Source organism: Acromyrmex echinatior, chromosome 10 (assembly GCF_024713525.1).
Source record: "Acromyrmex echinatior isolate Ae372 chromosome 10, ASM2471352v2, whole genome shotgun sequence".
In the NCBI taxonomy this organism is placed as follows: domain Eukaryota; kingdom Metazoa; phylum Arthropoda; class Insecta; order Hymenoptera; family Formicidae; genus Acromyrmex; species Acromyrmex echinatior.
Window position 1 is genome coordinate 2,050,669 of NC_141861.1, and position 25,501 is coordinate 2,076,169.

Below are 25,501 nucleotides of genomic sequence, written 5' to 3' on the forward strand. Positions count from 1 at the left end.
TAATTGGTCCAATTTGACCATTCAAGGACGTGTGTGACGGTGCGTTATCGTGATGGTACAGAACTTTTTTCTTCGTCATACGGGGCCGTTTTTTCTTTATTTCGTCGTTCAGTTTGTCCAATAACGCTGCATAATACTCTCCCGTAACTGTTCTTCCCTTCTGCAGGTAATCGATGAAGATTATGCCATGCGCATCTCAAAAAACGGAGGCCATAACCTTCCCGGCCGAGCGTTGGTCTTTTGGCCGCTTTGGTCGGCTTTCGTGGCTTTTCAGTCACTCTGCAGACTGTCTATTGGACTCAGGCGTATGATAATGGATCCACGTTTCATCCATCATCACAAAACGTCGAAAAAAGTCCGCTCGATTACGCTGCAACAACGCCAAACCGTCGTTGAATCATCAATGCGCTGCTGTTTTTGGTCGATGATCAGCAAACGCGGCACCCATCGTGCCGATAGCTTTTTCATCTCCAAAACATCGTGCAAAATGTATCCCGCCCGTTCTTTTGAGATGCCCACGGCCTCAGTTAACTCGCGCAACTTCATTTTACGATCACTCAAAACGATTCGATGCATTTGCTTTGCGATTTCCGCATTCGTAGCCTCTTTTTGGCCTTCCAGAGCGAGGTGCGTCTTCGGTGCTTGTACGACATTTTAAATTCACTAAACTGTTGTTCTCGAAGGAGCAGATGTGGGATAACATTTCTGCAACCATTTCAATAATTGTTCAGAAGTTTTTCCCATCAAAAAACAATGTTTGATCAAGATGCGATATTCCTATTTTTCCATTTTTTTGACGAAGGCGAAAGTAACGTCACTTACGTCTGTAACGACTGTAAACGACTGTAGCTTGTAAATAAATAAACGAAATGTCATGAAACTTCATACATAAACTAGTGACAGATAAACCTCTCGAAATGAATCATGTTCATTTTCTAGTGGCGCCACCTATTGAAAAATCCCAGGACTTTTCAGCCCATGTAGTACATACGCTGAGAAAAAAGTTGTTAACTTGACTAAATATGTTTAATTATCGTAGTAATTATTTAGTTCAAATATTTATATATTTAGGCTAAATATACACGAGTCAACAAAATTTTAATTTAAAATATTATTTGTTTAAATTAACAAATATTTGCTTGATATCCCATGACCGCTACATTTAAATGAATCAATTAATATTTTTTTGAATCGGTAACTTTTTTCTCAGTGTACGTATGTGAAGTTATAATATAACGTAAAAATAAAATTATTCTTCTTTATAGTAATTAAATAACTTGTAAAAGTAAATTGAAGTTCATTAGAAATATTTAATAATTAGCCAACGGATTTTCTTAATAAAATTTTCTTTATATTATCAATATGTTATACGAAATACATATAATATGATATAGGTGATATTACTATCATTTTATGTAATATGTATATTCTACATATAAAAACTATATTATTATTATTATGTGTGTAATTTTCCGTCTTTTTTATAACGATATATTTATACAATTAGAAATAAAAAAAACCTAATTTTTGTAAAAACACATAATTTTATGCAATATAATCATATAATTTTTATATGTATTACTTATATATATTAGGTGTTGGAATTAATTCGTAGCGTTTTTTAATGAAAGAATGTTATTTATTTCACATGAGCATTAAAAAATACATTAATGAAAGTACTTCCCATCACTTGTAAAACGCTACGAATTAATTCCAACACCTAATATATCATTTTATTTATAAATAATACGTAATTTTATTTTTTACAAGTTTTTCAAGGAAAGTTGTCACCGTTTTTAATTTTCATAGATCTATGTTTTACGCACTATACGATTCGCTAGTTGCAGTTTAATCCGTGCTTTCTCCCCAACAAATTTCGCTATTAATTTCGTAAATTAAAGCATGTCTCCTGCACAGTGGAATCTACACATTAGTAGTCGCGCTTCGTTTCACAGGTGCATAAAATCGACGATTCACCCTTTCCCGCAATCTTCTTGTACCGAGGTGTACACGGCGAGGTGTTCGAAAACTTCGAAAGAGTACATTAAGAAGCGAGTGCCAGGAAGAACATATGGTGCGGTGTAGTACGCAAGACATTCATAACGCAAAGGAACAAAGAGAACATTCCACCAGCGGTTCTGCAGTTCTGAATAAAGTGATAAAAATAGATAGAAATTCGAAAAATCATATTGTATTAACAGTTACATCTGACCTTTTTAAATAAATAAAAATATAAGCAAAAATGCGATATTTTGTTTTAAACATTTGCTTAATAATTAAATACTATGCAACATCTTGAAATTTAATATATAGGTCATTGAAGAAAATATTCGATTTCTTAACGCTTCTGTTTATTTATTATTATTATTACTACTACTATTTCGATTAACGTCAGAAGCAAGAACTACACAAAAAAATTCTTGTAACTTTGAATAGAAATATTTACGTTATAATAATTATTAATGTAAATATTTCTACTAAAAAATATTTCTATTTTCAAATATATCGAATATACTGAAATATATTAAAAATTATCTTCTTTCAGAGAGAAATTGAATCATATTATTTCTGCACATTATTACAATTTATCATAGCTGTGAACAAAACCCATTCCGTTTTTCGTTATGCATAATTCGTTTTCAAATTATTTATTAATTAATAAAACAAAAGAAACAATACTTTGGTAGTCTATTTTTCTGCATTGTTTAAAGTTACGAATTGTTGGAATTAAATAAAATAATAATTAAAATATGTCTGTAAGAAATGCAAGCAGATTTTATATTTCTTTTTTTCGTAAATTTTATTACTTTTTATTATTGATATTATATATTTATTCAATGTAGATCAACCAAACCAAGCGTAAATACCATAGAGACAAACGTTAAACGTTGGTTTCGCTTATGCTTTATATTCAGTTTTAAAGATTATGCCACTTTCTCAGTAGGCGCGTTAGTTACGCTTCGTTCCGCAGGTGCACAAAATAATCGATCCCTTTTGAACTAAATCGCGTAATACGTAATCATGTTGCACGTTGCTTTTGTGCAATATTGTACGCAGGAAAAGGTAAAAAATATGAAAGATGATTAAATGACATAGCATCGTAAACGACATATGTAAAATCGAACCATAGAGACAAAAAGAAGAAGGAGAGAGAGAGAGAGAGAGAGAGAGAGAGAGAGAGAGAGAGAGAGAGAGAGAGAGAGAGAGGGAATGTAAAAGAGAATAAAAAGAAAAAGGAAACAAGATACAGGAAACAAGAAATAAAAGCTTAAAAATACTTTGCAAATAAAATAACTCTTTTTCGAGTAAAATCATGCTTGACAGATTGGAAGACTATCCTCAAATACAAAGTTATTTTTAACTTTGCACATGGAACGGATGACGGTATCTCGTTATGCAAGTTTCAAAAACTGGCGCATCCGATCTGCATCGCGAATCCGCAGGATGGGCGAGGCAGAAGATACAGCGCTGTCCTACGGAGTGCGGAGTGCTGGTCTTAATCACGCGATGTTATCCGCACCGAAGATACGGGACACGAGGTTGCAATTTAACGGAGGCGCGCATCGAGGATGAAAGGCGCGAAGGACGAAGGGCGGTGAGGAAAGAACGATCTGCGGAGGAGAGACCGAGAAGGAGGAGGGGGGGGGGGTGGAAGGAGGAGAAGTAAAGGCGAAATAAAAGGAACTTCCAATTAAATTTCTTTCGTTAGCCTGGCGGCCTCCATCCCGAGCTCTCTTGCCGGCTTCTCGTTGCTCACTTCTGCGGCGACTGCATTTTTTCCGTCGCGATTATGCGGGCGCCACCTGCCCACACGTGACTCGCGGGCGCGGTGAACGCGGAGCGGAAACGAGCGTGTTGCAAGTTGCGATGAACTGGCGTAATTGCGGTAATGATATCCGACAGCGTATATACCGCGTAATTTATCGCGACCTGTCCCGGTGACACTGGAGTCTGTGCTTGCGACCGCAAAATAAACTGGTTATATAAATGGTTTATCTAAATATGATACGTAAACGCGAGTTTAGTTTTGTAGCAGAATCGTTTAATCTTGAATTCCGTAGGATTCTGTTGTCTTATCGTATATTTCAGCCAAATCAGCATTTAATTATAACATAAAAAACATTAAAAATCTACTTTTTCATTACTTCTTTTTATATAATAATAAATTTATATAATAATAAATTTTATGATGTTATAGCTGGATCGGCATTTAATTCGTCTAATTATAACGTAAAAATTGAAACATTAAATCAATCAATTATAGAAAAAACATTAAAGCCAACGCTAATTCTTATTGCGAATATTTTAAAGTTGTTTATTCATAACAAATTATACTGAGAGAAAGGATTTTGTTAATTTGATAAGCTACCAACCTTTAACGATGATCGGTAAATATGTACAATAAATTTTGTTGTATTTGCTGCTAGTCTGCTATTCCAACTAATTATTAGTAACAGAACCAAACCATATAGAATCTAACCTATCTTTTAGATAAACTTTAGGCTCGTTTATATAGAATTCGTAGATGATCGTGAAGTCTTAAGTCATAGAAAACCGACCAAGCACAGTAGGGAGAATACTTGATTAGAATTGGTTAATTTCTTATGGTTTGGGATCCTGCAATCGTCTATGACTTTTATATATATGAGCCTCTTATTTGCTAGAGATACTATTGATTATTTGTTACATTGACGAATTAATTTGCAATCGTAATAAATTGATCGGTTTTTTTTAACAAATATCACATTTGCTTTCCCTTGATTTGTTCCTATAACAAAATCATTTGCACTCAGTGTATAATAGACATATCGACCATTACTAGGTCATCTTCAATATTGTTTAAATACAAAATGTTTATATAATTCGTTATTACATTTCCTTGTCAATCTCAAAAATATTCGTAATAAGAACCAGCGTTGGCTTTAATGCTTTTTGCTATAATTGATTCGTTTATTCAAATAAACCATTACTTGATTGAATTAATATATTATTATGAAACATTAAAAATCAATTTTCTTTGATTATTTGTTTTATTCCAATAATAAATCTTATCATATATTTCAGTCGAATCAGCATTTAATTCATTTAACTATAAAATAATAATTGAAATATTAAAAATCTATTTTCTTTGACTTTGTAAGAGATTCCAATAATGAATCTATTTCAGCGAGTTGGAACCATAAAGAAGTAATAAAAAAAACTTAGTTTTTAATATTTCAGTTTTTATTCTAAAATATATGGATCGTTGGAAATAAAAAATGGAATGATAAAAGTTGATTTTTGATGTTTCATTGTTATTTTAAGTTAATAATTTTATTATTATTTCTTTCTTCATTTCTCTTTATTTTATTTGATTTTCTTCAATCTAGTTTTTTTTCGTCTTAATAATTGGAATCGATAATCAAATCGTGCCAATGCAAACCAAGATTTAATCAACCACGATGTGTAACTTAATAAGAGTCAGCTTTACCTACATATTTTTTGCAATCATTTCAGTAATTTTACTCCCGAGATAGCGCATGAATGCAACGCTCGAACTACTCGTGACTACTGATTTATATGTGTGACGAAGGGTGAATTTTATTTGCGTTGTATGCACAAGCAACAGGGCATAGTTACCTACGTGAGATGCACATAGCTCGCTGTGACCGAGACTGTGGGTTCCATAAACAGCCGAGCTTGAATAGATGCGATCGGCGCTGAGTAATTAGCAACTGTTTGTGCGTATGTCGGACACGTGTGTAAACGCAGCGCATGTGTACTCATGATGGGTTCAGCCGGGAAAGAATGCCACTTAGAATCATTAATTTCCTGATGCCCAACGCGTCGGTTATGGCACGGAGACGTGGAAGACCTATATATACGAAGCGATCAATTTTAACGACAGCAGGACATTTCTTTGACTTATGTTATCTTAAAATGTATGAGAGTAAAATCTTGGAACTAATGTTCCTTAAATATTAGGGGTTTGTATTAAAAGCCGTTGTTTTTTCTTTATATTTGAGCACTTATTTCAATAACAAAATATATGAATACCTCAATCAAAGTATTTTCCCTCGGAAGCTATGACTTTTTGCCACTTTTCAGGCAGAAGTTGAATTCCACGACGAAAGAATAGTCTGTCTTTTGAGTCAATCCATTCAGCAACCCAATTTTCGACTTCGCTATAATTATGGAAGTGTGTATCTTCTAGAGCATGTTGCATCGATCGGAACAGATGATAATCGCTTGGTGCTAAGTCCGGAGAATACGCTGGGTGCGGGAGAATCTCCCATTCGAGATCTATCAGTGTTTGTTTCACGGCTATAGCAATATGCGGCCGAGCGTTATCATGGAGTAAAATCACCTTTCGACGATTTGATGCAATTGATGATCGTTTTTGCATCAAATTATCAAACGTTCCAATTGTTGTTGATAACGCTCGGTGGTGATTGTTTCGTTCGGTTTAAGCAGCTCATAATACACGACACTATCCCACCAAATACAGAGCATTGCTTTGTGACCGTGGATATTTCGCTTTGGAGTCGATATTGATGGTTGGCCAGGATCAACCCATGATTCTTTGCGTTTTGGGTTATTGAAAAAGATCCATTTTTCATCGCCGGTCACGATACGCCACAAGAAACTCTTCTTGTTATGCTTTGCAAGCAAAGAAATTGAGATGTTTAAATGGTTGGCAATGGCATTTTCGGTCAATTCATGTGGCTGCCATTTTCCTTCTTTCTGAATCTTTCCCATAGCTTGTAAACGTCGAAAAATAGTTGATTTATCGACTTTCAGTCATTGTTGAAACAATTCTTTGAGTGTTTGAGCTGAATTTTCTTCCAATAGAGCTTGCAGTTGTTCATCTTCGGTTGACCTGTTCGTTGTTTGTCGTGAACGTCACAATTACCACTTTTGAATCGTCGAAACCAGTCTCTACATGTTTCCGATGGAGCAGATTCACCATAAATTTCCGCAAGCAATCGATGAGTTTCAGCTGCACTTTTTTTCAAATCAAAATAGTGTAAAAGTACACATCGGAAAAACAACTTATCACGTTCCATTTTAATTCAGTTATAGAAAAGCACATATGTAAACAAGGATGATCTGTTGACTGAATTTTAGTAGGAAATGTTCACATTTAAAAATGATATAAGTAGCAGATGTCTCTGACCATAGCATACGCAGTTACTGCCATCTAAACGTGAACAGTGGCTTTTAATGCAAACCCCTAATAGATAAGATACAATTATATAAAGCTTAAGTTAGTTAGCTTTATTTAATTCAAATGTGATGTGTTAATTCTTTCTCTGCCCGAGATCTCGGATCAATTTCTAGCACATAGGATTGTAGAATATAAATCCAGATTCCACCATGAAGATGGAAATCCCAAGAGCGAGACAACAAGACTTTAAATGCTGCTGTGCTTTGGCTTAGCAGTTTCATGCGCTGCCGCTATGCCACGCTCACTGTTTTTTCATGTGAGCAAAGAAAAGCTAGCGTTTATCCTCACTCCGTTACAATTCAAATCCAGCGTTGAAAAGCTAAAGCTACCGTCTCCTTTTCACGGAGCGAAATTTCGCAGGCGAAGTTACTCTCATTGTGCCATGAATAAAGGAGCATTGAACAATTCAAAAAATTGACCAATCAAAAAATGCTTCAAAATATTTGGCCAATCAAGTGGGTCATAGCTAGAGTCAGCGTTGCTTCTCGCTCATAGTTAGATAGTGCCGAACTTTGAGCGTTTATTCGCTGGATTCGCCATTTTGACGAAAATTGATAAAAAGGAGGTAAAACGCCAGCTTTTTATTCGTGAAATTGCACATTTAGACGCGAGTTTACGTGCTGGCTGCTAAAATTTGTTTGACCAAAAATATTTAACGGAAGTATACGAATAAGTAATCTATCATAAAAATATAGATTATACAATATACTGGCAACGTAGGTATACAGTAGGTATATAATTTTCAGCAGCAAGATCACTAACACAATAGCATGCAAGCAAAAAAGTATCTTATGTTATAAGCTTTAGATTAAATTATATCATAGTTTGTTTTTCCTCAATTGTTTATTATACACGCATACACAAAAATTTATGCGTATAAATGTGTATAATTATGCGGATATAGTAGAGTTTAAGCTAAGGTCAAACGCAATACGGTCAACGCGATGCTGCAAACGCTTTGAAGCGTTTTTTAATTGGTCAGTTTGTAAAATTTTTTCTTTTAATTGGTTCATCAAATGTTTATATATATATGTATATACGTTCAGTCATCTCTGGAAGAATATTACACAGGTAGGAATCAGAATGTGGCATCTGTTGAGTAAAAGAGTATACGCATATCGATAAGATATCATCTGTAGCCATTGGTATATTTCCGAATGTAGCACACTAAAGTATATCTGGGTCCGATAGATTCGAAATATTTGAGAGAATGGCTGACATAACCGACCGTCGGTGATTAAGTTTACAGCATTATGATCGTATAAACAAATTTTTGAAATTAAAATAATATTTTATTAAAATTGGTTTAACCCCTCAATTCAATAAACTTGAAATAAATTAAAATATAATAATTTTTCACAAATATAATATTCCTTTGCAGTGTTTATAAGTAACAAATGTTCAACACTTTAATTAAGAAGTTTTAATATTCGTAAATTATGACAATTTTATTATATAATTATAATATACAATATAATTAATATCATATTAATATAATGTTTTTATGATATTCATTCTCTATTCATCCAACTAAAATAAATAAAACAGCGACAAGAATAAATAAGATATATATTACAGTGATTTCAATGCAAAACACACATCTAAAATCAATTTAAATCTTGGAATATTATAGAAATAAAATTTTGTATAATATCGAAAAATGTATAAAATCTACATCCATAAAAATATTATTAAAATATATGTAAAAACTATAATGTCCTAGGATTAAAACAAAAAAGGTCAAATCATTAATTTGATTGTGATGCCTTATAAAATAAAAATTATTTAAATATATTTTGCTTAAAGTTTATATATAAAAAAATTTTCCATCTATGCAATTTAATAAAATATTTATGACAAAATATACATAGATTCACGGAAAAATATCAAGAAATAAATTACTAAATAAAGAAACGTATTTTACCGACAAAGTACTTTTCTGTACATTGCTACAAAGTTCCAAGAGATAAAGAATGCTATCTAGTGGCGCTCAACATATCGTATCACTGCATATTACCGACCACTCTTTCTTTTAACAATAAATAATTTACAAAACATTTCAGAAATGTTAGATTTTAAATTTAATTTTAATATATTTTACTTAATTATATTTTTTATTATTTCATTATTTATCATCCTTTCTAATGTATTTAAATAATAATTAGGTATTTATAAGCTGTACAAGTCAACCATAAAAAAAACAATTACAATATTCTCTATAACATTTAAAAAAAGTTATTTGCATAGAGAATATTGTAATTGTTTTTTTTATAATTAAATATGTATATGTAATTAAATATGTAATAAAAATATATAAATATTATTTCTTATAAAAAATATAAAGCGAGAATAAATATAAAAAATATAAAGGAAGAATAAATAAGAATCATACAGAATAATTAATATCTTCAATCAAATAGTAATTAATATTATTAGTCAATGCATTATTAATCATGGAATATTCTGTGGTCCATATTATTTACTGTATGTATTAGGTTTAATTCTAAAACATATATCTAATCCTATTATTATTATTATTATTATTATTATTGCATTCGGATGTAATGGTAATATACACATATGTATGTGTGTGTGTGTGTGTGTGTGTTTTTATGTATGTATAAAACAAGCAGCATTTTAAATTTAAAGAATATTATAAACGTTGAAAAAAAGAAATGAGCAAAAAATAACTTGAGTACACTTGAATATTTCATTCTCGGTTATGAAAATATGTAAGGCGCACCTTAATCGATCCTTACGCAGAAGAGATATGCTGCAGTTCTTTAATCCATCCTGATCTTGGGCATACTGAGACGACGTTGTAAATGTAGTTCGTGAAATTAGTTCGTGACTTCGTGCAAGGATTAAACAGCATGCCGACGTCATCCAGCACCAATCAGAGAGTTTGACTCGACGGGGCACGATTAAACCGGGTTAATAAGTTGCCTAAGTGCAAATCTCTCCAAACGGCCGAGCGAGCGTGCGTTGTTCGGCTGGAAACTTCTTCCTCGCGAAAGTTTACCTCTGTAACGATCTTGTCCGCTCAACTAATAAATGGACTTCGACCATTCGCGACGAGTCTACTAAGAAGTAACTGCTCGTGTAATCAAATATCTTTTCCTTTTCTCTCTCAAACTGTAACTAAATAATATTCTGTCAATGTCTTCTAATCGCTGTAAGTTTGTACATGCGCTAAGATTTTAAGTTCTATACAAAAAGAATAATTTTTTGTTTTGCTATAAATCTAAAAATTTATCTAGATACAGTTTGAAAATAATTTTGTTGGATTACGTAGAAATCTCTATGACGAGCAATGATGCAAATAGTTTTAACATTCTAGTAACTAATTAGAACGTCCTGTAATTATTTTAATGATTTAACAAAATTATTTTTAGATCTGTATCTAGCTAAATTTTTAGATATTTAAGCAAAATCCTCTTTTCCGCATATATGAATTGTTGCAGAAATAATTGCGATACGAGGATAGCGATAAGGATCGTTAACTAGATATTCATTTATGGATTCAAAATTAAATTAAATATTTATCTATTTACATTTGTATTTGAAATTGTTTACTTCCATTGTTTTGATAAAATTAATGGCATATTAAATAGAAGCAGTGATGATCTACATAGAAACGATTAAAAATTGCTTAAATTGGATATAATTTGACATTATAAACTTAATAGTATAGAGAGACGCATAAACTAATATTGAACGTCAACTCCGCTGTGTTTCAGCTTTTTAATCATCTCTCAGAGGCATTTTACCTACCTTTCTCGCGTTTATAAGAATTTTGTCGCGCGACATTCGCTCGATCGACGCCGTTCAAAGTGACAGCGTAATAATTTCCCGACACGCCGGCGAAGGGTTAATCTCACCTGCATCTCGGATCCAAACAAATTGCTCCGACCTCCCACCGTCCCTTCGCTTTTCCCGCATTTTCAGAGATTCTTGGCGCGCACCTGCGCGCGACACTTTGTCCCACGTCGTTATTCACCGCGGTCGTCACCCCGCGACCAGCGAACGTTCTCCAGCGACGCCTCTCGCTGAAATCTCCCGTTAAATTACTGCGAAACGGACGTAAATGCGGGAATGGCTTCGTCGCCGGCTCGGCTACTTTACAATTTCAATTAACAGCTCGACGATATACTCTTTTGTACTCGTGTCGCCGCGATGTTTTCTTGAAGGGTAACCGCTACTAAGGTGTCGTGCCGCGAGTTTTCTCGCTCGCTCGCGAATGTATCGGTAAAATTTACGCGACGATATAACGTGATTCGCTGCGGCACAACACATCCGCCGATCGCGAAATTACTTTATACGTCAGGTAGTAAAACGAGTCTGTGAATACCATCGCGCCAATAACGTGCCAGCTAGCGCAAAATGACCGTGTTGGATCTGGCGCCAAATTAATTCCCCGCATTCGCTATATGGGCGCGCAATTGGTTTTTCGGGAATTGCGCGAATGGGCAATTGTTGGGGTTACCGCTGGAGATACTTTGAGAGCCGTAATCCTCAAATGGCTATCAACATCTGGCTTTTATTGTACTTCAATTGTATTATTGTTGATTTCAAAGCGACAAACATCTATATTGTTGCTCGCGGTATTTTTTTGTAATAAGCATCGAATACTATAGAAGAATATTATTTGTATACCAATACGGAAAAAATAAAGAATGATTTTGCTGAAATATCTAAAAAATAATTAAAATAATAATACAGGGGTCCTAATAAATATAAAATTCAAATTATATTAAGATAATAATATTTAAGATAATAGGCTACTCGAGCCAGCGGTAGGAATCAATTTTTAGATATTTCAATTGTTCTTTTCGTAAAATAATATGTAGATAGCTGCGTCTGACGCTCTATAGATCAATAAACATCAATATTATAAAAATATTGTTTCGAACTGAGAGATTTATCCAAAATACAAACATAAATAATCCGATCGTACAAATTTTGATTTTTACACGCATACTTGCAGATACAAAAAAATCAAAATTTTTATACAGTCGCAATATTTATGTATTTTATAAAAGTTCTGGTTTCTTTTTAAGTATGCATATAAAGAGAAATCAAAATTGTTACACAATTAAATTATTTGTGTTTGATTATTTTTGATAAATTAAATCCGAACAATATTTTTGAAGTATGCTTATTACAAAAAATTCATCGAGCAGCAACATAGAGATGTTTAATGTTTTGGAATTAACAATAATCTTTTATATATATCAATGCTTAACGTTATGCACAGCATCTGCATATTATTTGATATACACGTTGAGGTTTAGATATATATGTCAATTTTTATATGTCAGTATTTCTATCACATTAATCAATCTTAATTATATGACGACAGGATATGAGATAAGCAGGACAAGCATTGGCGCGTCGGTCTCCTTTTAAAGTATCAACGTCAGAGGTATCTTTTGAAAGAAAACTGGTTTCAGTCAGGCCGATTAAACGGTGATTTACGCCTGATCATTTTGTTATCGCGTTAACTAGCGGGGCATGCCACGGCCGGCGCAAGAACAGCGTAGATGCGGGAAGCACTTTCTACTGAGTATGCAGATGAAGCAACGAGATAAAAAAATTCGAATATCAATGTGCGTTAAGGCATTAACGCTCTGTACCCAATATTCAGTTATGTTAGTCCTTTTATCCTTTTTCTATGATGATTATCATAATAATAATCATCCGTCAATCGAATCTCAAACAGCTGTGGGTCTTTCTTCGCGGCTACAAACTGGTAGAAGCTCTTCGCGAAGCTCTTAAATGCCAGAACATTAAGTCTTTCTTAAAAAGAAAAGAGGATATGTACGTTTATCTCGCGTTCGAAGATATGTTCTGAGAGCGCACACGTGCAGGATGTTACAAAATCATACTTTTCATTCTGTTATGTAATCAATTTCTTCAAGGCTCTTCTTAACGTTTTCTAGTGATCAAATGCTATAATTTCTTATTGTTCCTTTTCAATGTTTAACTCTTAATGTTTAATCCTTGACCTCTTCGATGTTTAATAAATAAAAAGTTTTCTATAAAAGACTCTTCCTTTTATTTATAAAAATTCAATGTGTGTGTGTATGTGTGTGCGTGTGTGTGTCTAGGATTAAAGCACGCCATTATTTTCTATCTTGACCGATGCAGGTAATATCGCCCGAATGCTAAAGTTTTTAAATTATAAGACCTGAAGATCAATAATAGTACCATCGCAGTCTTAACATAAAACGTAGAAGTATATTTATTTAGAGAGTTTCTCGCGGACGTTTCGACAAGAAGACGTACGATTATGAAATGTTTCGTAGATGGTCCTAAAATAGCCAGTCTCATTACATCAGAGACTGTATGGGCGAAAGAGGTCGTGAACTGTGTTGCAGCGATGCAAATGTCATGGTTCATTGTACGAGTATAAGAATGAATGGACGAAGCGGATGAATGGAGGAGGGTCAGCTGAGCGAAAGCACGTCCCGTTATAGACTTGCGATTATTATGTAAAAATGTTGAGCTATAAACGAATATACAATCGTTGATTATTGACATAAACGCGGGTTATTTTTTTTTGCTTCGACGCATCTACGTCTTCTATCGACATTTATTGATGAGTTCCACGAAAATGATTAATTACTACAATCTTTACAAGCGAATTCATGTACTAAATGCGATATAACTAATAAATATCTAAAATATCTAACGAATATCTAAAATATCTAATGAATATTTATAAAAATTATAAATTTTTTGTATAAAAATAAGTATAAATTAAACAACCATTTATTTGTGTGTGTGTGTGTTGTGTGTGTGTGTTTATTTTCTATTTGTCATTTTACTAAACATACAACGATTTTGTTAAAAGGATATAAGTAAAAGAAACAGTATTTTATATATCTAGATTTCGACTTCCTGAATACGATAAAATTATTAAAAAGTTCGTAGCATTCAGAGAACACTTAAAAAATTGAGCACGAACATGGTACTATATTTATCCAAGAATATTTTCATGTTCTTGTTCAATTTTTGAGGTGTTCCCTAAATACTATGAACTGTTTAATAATTTCATCATACTCAAAAAGTAAAAAAAAATTTTTTTAAATATCTTTCTTAAAAAAAATCGATTCTTTTGTAACATTGTCTTTTCACATGTACGCACCGAGCATTTTAATAATATTGTAATAAAATTGTAATAAAAAATTGTGTATTATATGAAGAGTTTGAAAAGATAATACTATTGAATTGTTTCTTTCAAATCGACTGCTATCAAGAATTCCTAATTGAGATTTGAGATTTTATTTCCATTATAAAGAATATATAAAAATTTCCATTATAAAAAAAATATCAACTTAGTATTATAATTATTATTTTTATTAAAGTAGTTAATAATGCATATAAATACTGTTATAGATAATAAAAGAATTATTAAAATTATTGAAAATTATCAGGATTATTAAAAGTAAAAAGTTAAAGTAAAAGTTAAAGTGAAAAAGAATTGTATTTTTAATGAAATAGATATCAAAAGGTTTTTAATAATTTTACAATCATGTGTACAACTTTAACGAATAAAATCATTTCGACTAAATATCTACTTCATATATATGCATATATTTATTTTATATTTATTAATAGTTAAATAATCTTTTAGTTGCTTTTAATTGCTATTATTATAGTAATATTCTATGAAATAATCTCAATCTAAATTGACATACATCACGCAATATCGGTTCAGAGAATAGGATACATCTTCAGAAGTGATCCACATTAAGATTTGCTTTACGAACATGACCTGGATCTTAGATCGTATTACAGACCATACGAATGTAATTCGGATGATAAATCCTTGACATTGCGGCGGATCTGATGGTACATCCTCCAAATTGATGCGGGCAGTATCAGCACGCTAACGTTGACATATACACCTTCCTCATCGTCAAAGTTTGCGTAGATGCGATTAATATATTCGGGCATCGTATATTTCATCTTGTATATTTATTATAGTATTTTTTTGCTATATCGTATAATAACGTGTTAAAATAAAGAAAGATTAGAAATCATCTCTCGCGTGGCTTTTTCCTTAATTATCGTGGCAATTAATCCTACAGTAAACTTGGATGTAATTGAGAGAATTTCGCAATCTATTTCTCTATTTGCGCACTCATGAAGTTTGCCTCGCTAGAATTCTTTATCTGCGCAATAGTCTTTCATAATTTTTCCCTCGTTATTTCCATCAAACACTAACTCTTTGAAACCATCGAGCCACATTCCAGTAAGTTCCAGCATAGAACTTACAATCGTTTTGCAATCGTTCTCGTAACCTTGATTATTATACCGTTGGCTTATTCTCAACGCGTTTATTTCATAGTATCGGCTATCTCTGAAATTAGCATTTGATACCACCAAGCAGTTACCCGATCCTTGCACAAAATAAGCGTTCGTCGCGAATGTGTAGGAGGATTGTGGATTCGCATTGGCCTACACGTGCATGTGAAATTAGGGATGGCTCTATACTTATTTCAAGGACCGGTTGCATCAAGTTTCGATGCTGACGGCGACGTTTTTCAAGAGGATTCACGGCGGTAGAGCCGGTTGGCTGCCGGGCCGTGAGATGGCGACGCACTGACCGGCGCCGGGCGTCGTACCGGCGGCAGTCTCGGGGACGACGCCGTCGCCGCCACGTGGGGAGCGAATTTGAATCAGCCGCCATCGGTCCCGGCCTGTTGTTCCATCGTGTCGGCGCGATCGTTCGCACCGGTGCTCACTCGCGATTCTTCTCGCGCTTTGTCGCACGGAATTCCATGATCCGCCGCGCGACCACTCCGAGAGTCCAAGGTAAGAACGGTTGGCAAACCGAGAAAGGAAAAGACAAAGAAACGATATTTGACGATTAAAAAAAAAACAGAAAGAAAGAGGGAACCATTGACGCCAGTTTAAAACGATCCCAAAGAGTGGATCGCGTGAGAACTTCGCAAGGAGAAGAACACGCGATAGATAAAAGCGGATAACGTCATCTCGACGATTCAGAAAAAGAAGTCTCTTCGGATTATTCTCGGTGTATAACAAAATATCAGCGACAAGTGTCGCGATAATAATTGCGGAGCCTAAGAGAGCAGGTATCACTCGCGCAGGTCATTGTTCTCCGTCACCAAGTATCGACACGCTGAGAGAGAAGAAAGGAACCCGAAGTGATTGCCACGAGAGAACGTAGGTAAACGGAGAGGATTGGAGAAACAGTCAAGCAGTCATCCGTAACGGAGACGCGTACCAGCGCGGAGTTCGCAATCGACCGCGAGTGTCAACACGATATATCGGCGTCATCGTGCATCACCGCCACGTGACACTCCGGCTCTGTCATCGGTTTCTCGGAGTAACAATTTCCTCTTGAGCCACGTGACGACATCGGTCGATCTGGGACAGCCGGCAACCGCCTGGACGTAATCATCGGTACGGGTGAGTCGTGATCACGGTGAGGCAACGTGGGAAAACAGAAGTACGTAACACGAGTGTCGGTTCCCATCTTCGATGAAATCAGTAACGTAATCCAGTCTCAAGTCGATACGTCGCTCCGAGCGACGGTGATTAGCGTCGCGACGTGCACCACGAGGCGTCGAAGCGGCGACGGAGACGTCGCGTCGTAGAGAGCGGCAACGGAGGCGGCAGAGGAGAAGAGCAGTCAGCAGCGGGAGAGGGAGAAAAATCAAGAAGGAAGTAGCAAGTGTCACGAAGGGACCCTTGTCAGTGAGTGGTGGACCGTGGTGCGGATCGTGGAGGCACCGTGCGCGTGTGACAAGGATCTTGGCTTCGAGATAGAGAGAAAAGAGATAGAGTGGGAAAGAGACGCAGGACGACAGGGGGTGGCAAGCACGCGCAGCGAGAGCTCGCGTTCGATACGGGCACGCGCGCGAATTCGACACGATCGCCACTTCCGATCGCGCCGGCCGGCTTGGTACGGAAGAGGGCTGTGACCTTGCGATCCGACCTTGGAAATTGGCGCCACCGTCGAACGCGTCATTTTATCTTAGGGCGCGACTCGCATTTTTCCCCGATAATTCGCGAAAACTTTAACTCGGCTGTCGCGAGTGCTTGGAAAGAAGAAGAATACATTAAATTGGCCTCTTTGCGATCGCTAATCGGGAAAGTTTTCAACCGATCCCTTCGATTTCTGGAGACGAGGAGAGACCGCTAGCGACTACTATTACGATCTGTACGCCAATGGAATGACTCAATATGCCGCTTAGGTGAGTGAAAACTATGAACGCAAACGGGCCAGTTTCACGCGAGGTATCTAGCTAAGGGTGATAATTAAGCGGAAGGTGAATTAGAGGGTAAACGAGAGACGAGAGCCACAGGTAGGCCGTGCTCGGCCGAGAAGTGGAAACGCCACTTTAGTGATCTCCGGTCTCAAGCCTTTGACGCTCGATGACTCGTGAGATCTTCTATTAGGGATGAAAGGGTTGATCAGTGTCGTGTAAAGTTTCAACGAATTCACGCGTAGTCGATGCGGGCGTTTAAATCGGTCGTAAAATTAACGAAAATTTGTTCGATTGATTTGAATGTCTGAAAATAATTAGACTAAAGTGAAAAAGACGAGAATGTCACAACCAAAGCAAGCTCACGGTTTTTATTAAAATTTTTATTAAAATAATAATTAACAAAATTATACAGCTACGCATTTTGATGTTAAAATGACGACAAATAACGTCAGCTTGCTGGGAAATGCACATGCATGGTTGTATTATATTATTAGTTATTAATTCAATAAAACGTAATTTGAAAACTGCTAATTCCCACGTGTGCGACATCACACCTTGTCGTATTTAATTCGATAATTAATAATACACAGGAAAGATGGTTTTGCTGAAGTGCATCTAGCTAAAAATTTAGCTGGACACAAATCTAAATAATGAAAGAATTCTAGTCTAAAAAAAGAATTCTGTTAGATTATTAAATAACCCTCACTCTAATTACTTTGATGGTCTAACAAAATTATCTTCACAAAATCTGTATCTACTCTAAATTCTTACGCACTTTAGCAAAATCATTCTTTCCGTGCATGAACCTATAATATCATTGTAAGATACTCGTTCAAGTGATAGACTATCATGAACTCTTTGCGATTAAATTTTCATGGCAAAGAGTTTCACATTTCATGGAAGACGCCGCGTTCATCATACACTACAGATGTAGCTACAAAACGGACTTTACTGCACTTTTATTGCCTGTAATCCGCTTGCTGTACACCTGCGCTCGCAGTGTATTCGCGCGTGGAAGTGTCGCGCTTCAAATCTGCCCTGATCGCAAGCGTGCACGAGACATCGAGAGAGATGAGCAAATCCTCTTTCACTGTGCCGGCAGAGCAGTCATACAGAGATTGTTGCGTAGAACCTGTTACACACTCAACGTATAATCCTTAATTCGACGATTTATAACTCCCGCACAGAGAGAGAGAGAGAGAGAGAGAGAGAGAGAGAGAGAGAGAGAGAGAGAGAAAGAGAGAGCAGCGAGAACCGAATTTATTCCCTTGTTTCTCCGGTTAAAACTCTCCTCTTGCAAAAATTCACAATATAAATTGTAATTGTTATTGCACTATTTATAAATGTGTCATATAATTATGTACACGATAAACATGTATTATACCAGCTTAACCACGCATTTACTATCTTTATACCACTTAATCTTAGCTCTCTCTGGAAAGAGAGAACTTTAAACTTTCCTCCATTTTTCTCTCTCATCCCATTTCTGTAAAAATTTATATAAATTGTACATTGTTATTCTACTATTTACATACAAATATATCGTATAATTATGCATACGATAAACATGTATTATAAATCCAGCGTAACAGCACGTTCACGATCTTTATATTTGTTATCTTAACTGGAGATTTTTAACCTCTCCCTCCCCTTCTCTCTCTCTCTCTCTCCCTCTCTCTCTCTCGACATTTTAGAGGATACAATCCTGAAACGCGTAATAAATAACGATATCTATCTATCTCTCTATCTCCTTTCTTGTAAAAATTTATAAATTATTATTTTACTACTTTCTTAATATTTACAAATGTATCATACAATAATGCATACGATAAACATATTATAAAAACATCCAGCTTAATCATATTCACTATTTTTATATCGATTAATTTTAACTGATCATTTAAAACTTTCTTTTGTTTCTTTTTTTCTTCCTCTATCTCTCTTCTTGTAAAAATTTATAAATTGTTATTAATCTATTATTTACTTTATTGCACGTATTATATAATTATGTAAGTAGAGCTGTATTACAAACAGCTTAGTCGCGCATTCACTATCTTTATATCAGTCAATCTAGTCTTACGACTTATAGAGTTTTAAATACGAAACTAGACCGAGGATTATCTGGAAATTAAAAAGGAGACGACGTACATTGAAATGAAAAGGCAGGCATTCATGATTTATCGCGTGCGAGAAATAATCTTGGAAAGTAGTTCCGCTATATCGTGAAAACACGTAAATTCGTTTAAGATCGTTCGAGAAATAAGATCTAGAAAGGCGTCTATGTGCCATCTAGGAAGTCATTTACGTGCAATAATTAGACGTAGATATTTTCACGGGCTTTTAGTAAGCGTAAGAGATATCTGTGCCGTCGTCTATACTCTGACATATATGTGTATACTCCAAGTACGGCTATTATTTACGGTCGCAACGAATGCAGCTGCACCCAATGACAGACACTTTCGGGACGACAAACCGCTCGACGTCGTCATTGTCACCTGTAAAATTTCGCGCGAGCCTGGGCTTCTCGTTCGACGGCGACGGCGGTAAATTTCTAAACATCCGGCGGCCGCGCGCATCGGGAAATATTTCACGAAATAACGGTACGTTTTGCCAAGAACACCAGTACAGTAGAAATTTGCCTTTTCGGCATACGTAACGTAATTTAAAGTTTTAATGGGATCGTACATCTCATAGCTTTATGGCACTGCCGCGCGTGTGCTCTGAAAACGCACCGTTCCATAATTACGTAATTTCAACGTTGTAATAACGAACTTGCATAATTTTATAATTTTGCTACAAAGCATTGTAGATTATTCCAGCACTAATCTTGTCGAAGGTATTCGGTTACATGTCATGTCGCGACGTCATCTTAGCGTAAATTTGATCAAAGCTCGATTTAATACAAAATCCGCGATTAACTCGATCATCTTTGGATCACACTCTTAATCTTAGAATGCTATGGTAGATTTGACGTACAAATAAGCGAGGTCATTGAGCGTTGAACTATGCCTTCAGTGGTCATCAAAAAGTCTAATCTGCTATGTTAATAGTTAGAACAAGAGGAGATAAGCTTTTAAAAATTCAATCCATTATATATCAATTTGAATTTCCTAGTCAGTCTTAATACACAGAGAGCGTGATAAATGATTTCAATTTTTAAGCTTTGTGTTATTTATAATATATGATTGAATAGTCAGTAAATAATTATATGTTTTTACTGTTGTGTATACTGTTGTGTATACCAGAGAATAGATTCTGTTGTAGAATTTTTTTGATAATGAGATACTTCTGAGTGAATGTACAAAATACAGATTCTTTTTATCGCAAAAGAGTAATTTTTTTTATAAAAAATATACCTGTACTACGCTTAAACTGAAAATTCTGTTGTCTAAATTTTACCTTTTCTATAACACACAACTTGTTAACACAGCGTTGAGAATAAATATGTACAAAACAAGAAGTTTCCATTCAATAAAGTACAGACTCAGACATAATGAACAAAACAAGGAAAATGAAATTAAATATGAGGAGTTAAGAAAAAGTTAAATTAGGATGAAAAATCATATTGTTTGCCTCTGAATTTATTCCTAATAATCTTAATTCTTAATTTGCCTTAAAAGCGTACTTAACTATTTCACCATCAATGAGAAAAAAACATATTTTTGAAATTGTACTCTTCTTTTTGCACTCATTTCGACATTCATCGATTCAATTAAGAGTGGCCTATTTTCTCGGATGTATTTACATAATGCATTATGTAATAGCAATATTGTATCACTCAATATCGATAGCGTTTTAAGCATCGTGTCATTGTTGCGTCAGGCTAAAGACCCTAATAAAGCCGTAATTATACTACAGGTTACTGATTGACGGTTCTATTTTAGCCAATTACGATGCAGCTAATACGAATTAACTGCAACGTGATTGGCTAAAATAGAACCGTTAACTGGGAACCATAACCAACAACCAGTAATGTGATTACGGCTTAACAGAGTCTGGCCACAAGATGACAATTTTTTTATCGGACCGTCGTTTTCAACTTCAATAAATCAAAATGAGTAAGATAATTTGTGGGAGAAGAAGAGGGAGAGAGTCGGAGTGAAATAGCACTTCTAAAAAGAAACAGTATACACATCCTTCTTTTTCACTCTTGTTTTGACGTAATCGTTCGTGGCCAGAGTTTGATATAGAGTCTCTACATCAGACTAGACGATTTTGCAAGCTTCAGCCAACGTGGTTTGCGAACGACCGGCATAAATTCAACGAGACGCTCTTCTCTTGTACTTTCGTACATGATCTGTTTCTCGACGGAGAAAAAAAGGATCGTCGCCATGTGTGATAATTCGTACGGAGTGCATTTACGAGTGACAGGGTTGTGATGGTATTGCATTCAGTGCACGTGTGGTTATGAGTTTTAACACATAAAACCAACCGCCATGTCGATGCACACATGGGACATGGGACGTGCGTCCCGTAAACCATACACGACACGTGGAATTTTGCGTTGCTCAATTCCGTTGTTGTTCGATGCCAAAAGAGCGTAGACTTTTCAGACCGTATTGTTCTGTCGCAACTCCAGGAATCTCCAAAAAAAATTGCAAAATCGTATCAATGGTGTGACAATGAAAATAATATTTGTGGATTTTGCATAAAATTTTCACGAATATTTCCACCCGTTCAGATTGTTGGTTACATTTGTTACATTTTAATGGTGCTTAATGACCATTGAAACGAACGTGTGTAAACGTACGTTTAACAACACGCGTGATTAATTCATTACCACCGCGCATTAATTGTAACGTTAATATGCGGTATATATTAATAAAAACAGCGACCTATATAATTTTGTATGAACAGTACGCGCGTTGAAAATTTCCCTGAAGATCGAATAATATTCGATGCATGTTCCCTTGTCGAGCAAAATACTATATATGTTCAACTGCAAATTAAAAATTAACATCGTAAATTCTTAATTTAAGTGAAAGAATTTGAGAATAATCTCAAAAGAAATAAATTACGTACTAATAATAATTTTAAAAAGTGCTAATGTACAAAGTCAAAAAAAAAGAAGCAGGACGTTCGGGAGTGTATCTAATTTTATTATCTAAATATCAAAGCATAAATGTTTCGATCGTAAATTTTTAACAACATTTACATTTCATTTCTCTATCATGCCGAATATCGAAATTTTACATCGAAAGAAAATATAGGTTGCTGCAACAAATTAGATAGTAGAATGTGGCATAACATTTTTAATTTGTTGCAGCAGCCAATTTTTGGTTGCGTTAGAAATGTCAGTATATAGGATTTCGAAATGCTAATATAACCAAAAATTGGCTGCTACGACCAAATTAAAAATGCTTATTATATTCAGTCATCTTTTTTTCAGTGTAATATCATATTTTTACTTAGCATACATATAATTTCAGAAATTTTTGCATAAGAAATATGTTAACGATAATAGATATTACATCGTTCATTACATGCGCGAAAGCGTTGTAGATACGCCGAAGAAATACAGAATTAAATACATTTATGTGCAAGGAAAGTTTGCTCGATCGTTCTCCAGACGTTCATAAATCTTTCCCAGAATTCACATCTTAACGAGAATAGCTTCCGATGAAATACGGATCGCGGGACAAGGTCTGTCGTACAACGGAAATAGCGTCATCTCTCGTCATCCAAGATTGGAATTACCTTGAAAGCCGGCGATATCCGCTCGCGAGCACGAAAGTAGAAATTAATATTTGCTACGGCCATTGTATTCATCTTGCCGTTTCTCCCCAAGCGAGGGCTCACCGCTTCTGCTTCATGTGATAAGCAACAAATTACTTTTCCTTGACGACATAAACCCGCAAGGTCGAGGAAGAAAGATGCGAGGCGAAATAAACGTCGGGTGCAAAATGCGCGGTGAAATAAACGTGATGCCAGGTCAAAAGGCAACGGGGAAGGTATGTCTGCCTGCGTTGGCAGAAATTGTCGCGCTTTCGTCGTAACGTCGATACATAGAGAACCATTTTACGGCATAATGTTACGCCATAAGGAAACCATCCATCTCTTCATGTAGCTTTAACAATCTTATATTATAACATTTATATATGTACAATGTTTAAAGTAAAATACTCTCTATTTTTAAAATAAAAAAAAATATTTTTTAAATATAATTATTTGCAGGTTTAATCTTGTAAGGATTGTAAGGAAATATCCATCTCTTTAATTTTAATAATCTTGCATTATGATATTATTACAATATTTTAACTTTGAATATATTTTAAGTACAAGATCTAAGTAAGGAAAAATATAATTTTTACATAACCATTTGCACAGTTATTTTAACGACGAGATATTCGTTGAAAGAAAATGGTATTTAAATTTGGTAGATTTAAATTTGCGAAATATATATATATATATATACGATCGCGAAATATTTTCGATAGTATGTATGAGATTTGTTCGAGGATCTTCTTGTATAATATAAGACATGGTAAAAAATACAGGATCCTTTCGGAAAATCAATTCGTTCTTAATACATAAGAAAGAAAAATTCATAGGAGAATGGCTCTTACAAAGAGATTCAAGTATCGTTTTCAGAGCCGAGGATTGATCCTGCGTCGTAAGGACGACAAAGCGTCGCCGATTTCCATACCCAGAAACGAGTTTCACGGCAAAGATTTGTTACTAATGGAATTGCGCCCGTGCATGAGCCTCTCTACGTGGGAGTTTAGATTAAGCAATTCAGATGCGAGAGTGCCGACTCTTGACTCTGGCGCTCCGTGTGTACATACTGCTATCATAAATTGCGAAAAATTATGTCCCTCGTATAATTTGCTGTTCGCACGACACCAAGGAATTCCCCTTCTCATTAAGCTCTGCTATTTCACAGCAGACAAAAACTTTTGTGCGAGTTAATTTCGCGATATGTTGTTTTTCAGGACATTCGCGAGAGAATAATCAAATAGAACAACAGGTCACGATAACATCATCGTTCAAATGAATCGTGACTGATCTACAAGTGACTTTTATTCTGGAAGTAGTTACTTCATTTTTTTACATAGACGAATATCTACGGTGATTTTACATTTCAATTAACATCACTATTATTTCAATATATTATATAATATTAATTGTTTCCCGATTTATTGGCACTTGAGAAAAATTATGGATATAAATTTTCTCACAATTTTATAAAAAAAAAAAGTAAATAAAAACAAATGTTAAATGTAGGTAGGTTAAGTTTATTATGACAGTAATTTTTTAAAAAATGAAGATTTTAAATGAGAGAATCCTATTTGTGGTCAAAGAGAATCTTAATACTCAATAATATTCATATGCAAATTTGCAAATATATTTTTTAGTTAAAAAATTGCGCGCTGATTCGATTTGTTGAATTTAAAACGTAATAAATACATAACGTCAGCTAGAAATAACATCAATAAACAAATTACATTAATCGTCAATTTAATAATGTTGATAAGCATCTTAAGACCGCAAAGAATTTATTAAACATTTTAATTAATATAACATTTATTAATAGCAGCTTTCTGATGAAATTATATATTTAAAGGTTCGTAAAAATTTAGTTGAAAAGAAAAGAAAATATGTCCCTAAAGAGAAAGAAAACAATATCCAATTTATAACAATTCATATGTTTTTGATGCTGAAGTATAAAAACATCCCAATTTATTTCCGTTAATAGTTTAAAGCCATTTTGACGCCATTTAGATGTCATAATAATTTTTTTTTGCCTTTATTACAAGTGTCGATCGTGTTTCACTATTTCGCGAAGAGTGATCTTTTTTAACAATTAATAATACATTTCTTCTCGAAAAGATATTTATTCATCCAGAGGCGAAAGATACTGTTAAAAAACATGATATCGCTTAGTGTGCCAACGAATTATTATTCTTAGCGCGAAGAATAAACTGTGGATTTATAGAAAATATTGTTATTGCTTGCGATATAACTCTGGCTCCCGCGAGTTTAGTTTTTATTTAAATACGATGATTAATGATATCGAAGTAAGAATAATGACGTTGTCACCTGTTCTTTC

At 34.7% G+C, this 25,501-nt stretch overlaps 1 protein-coding gene and 1 long non-coding RNA gene across 6 annotated transcripts in view; one reads left to right on the forward strand and one right to left on the reverse strand.

The window, feature by feature from the left end:
- Positions 1–780: 780 nt before the first annotated feature.
- On the reverse strand, positions 781–9,557 carry LOC147908207 (uncharacterized). The gene is made up of 2 exons (XR_015546371.1): positions 6,037–9,557; positions 781–5,854 (listed from the first exon to the last, which is right to left on the reverse strand). It is a non-coding gene; the product is annotated as an uncharacterized LOC147908207 (long non-coding RNA).
- A 5,227-nt stretch (positions 9,558–14,784) lies between these two features.
- Mp (collagen XV/XVIII-type protein multiplexin) overlaps positions 14,785–25,501 on the forward strand; it is a 303,083-nt gene continuing 292,366 nt past the window's right edge. For 2 of the 5 annotated variants that reach the window (XM_011067447.2, XM_087410342.1), the window contains exon 1: positions 14,786–17,436. In XM_011067447.2, coding sequence (XP_011065749.2) covers positions 17,426–17,436 — 11 coding nt within the window. In that variant the 5' untranslated portion in view covers positions 14,786–17,425. Of the gene's footprint in view, positions 17,437–25,501 lie in introns of all 5 variants that reach the window. The other 3 variants (XM_087410339.1, XM_087410338.1, XM_087410340.1) reach the window with 3 other exon arrangements.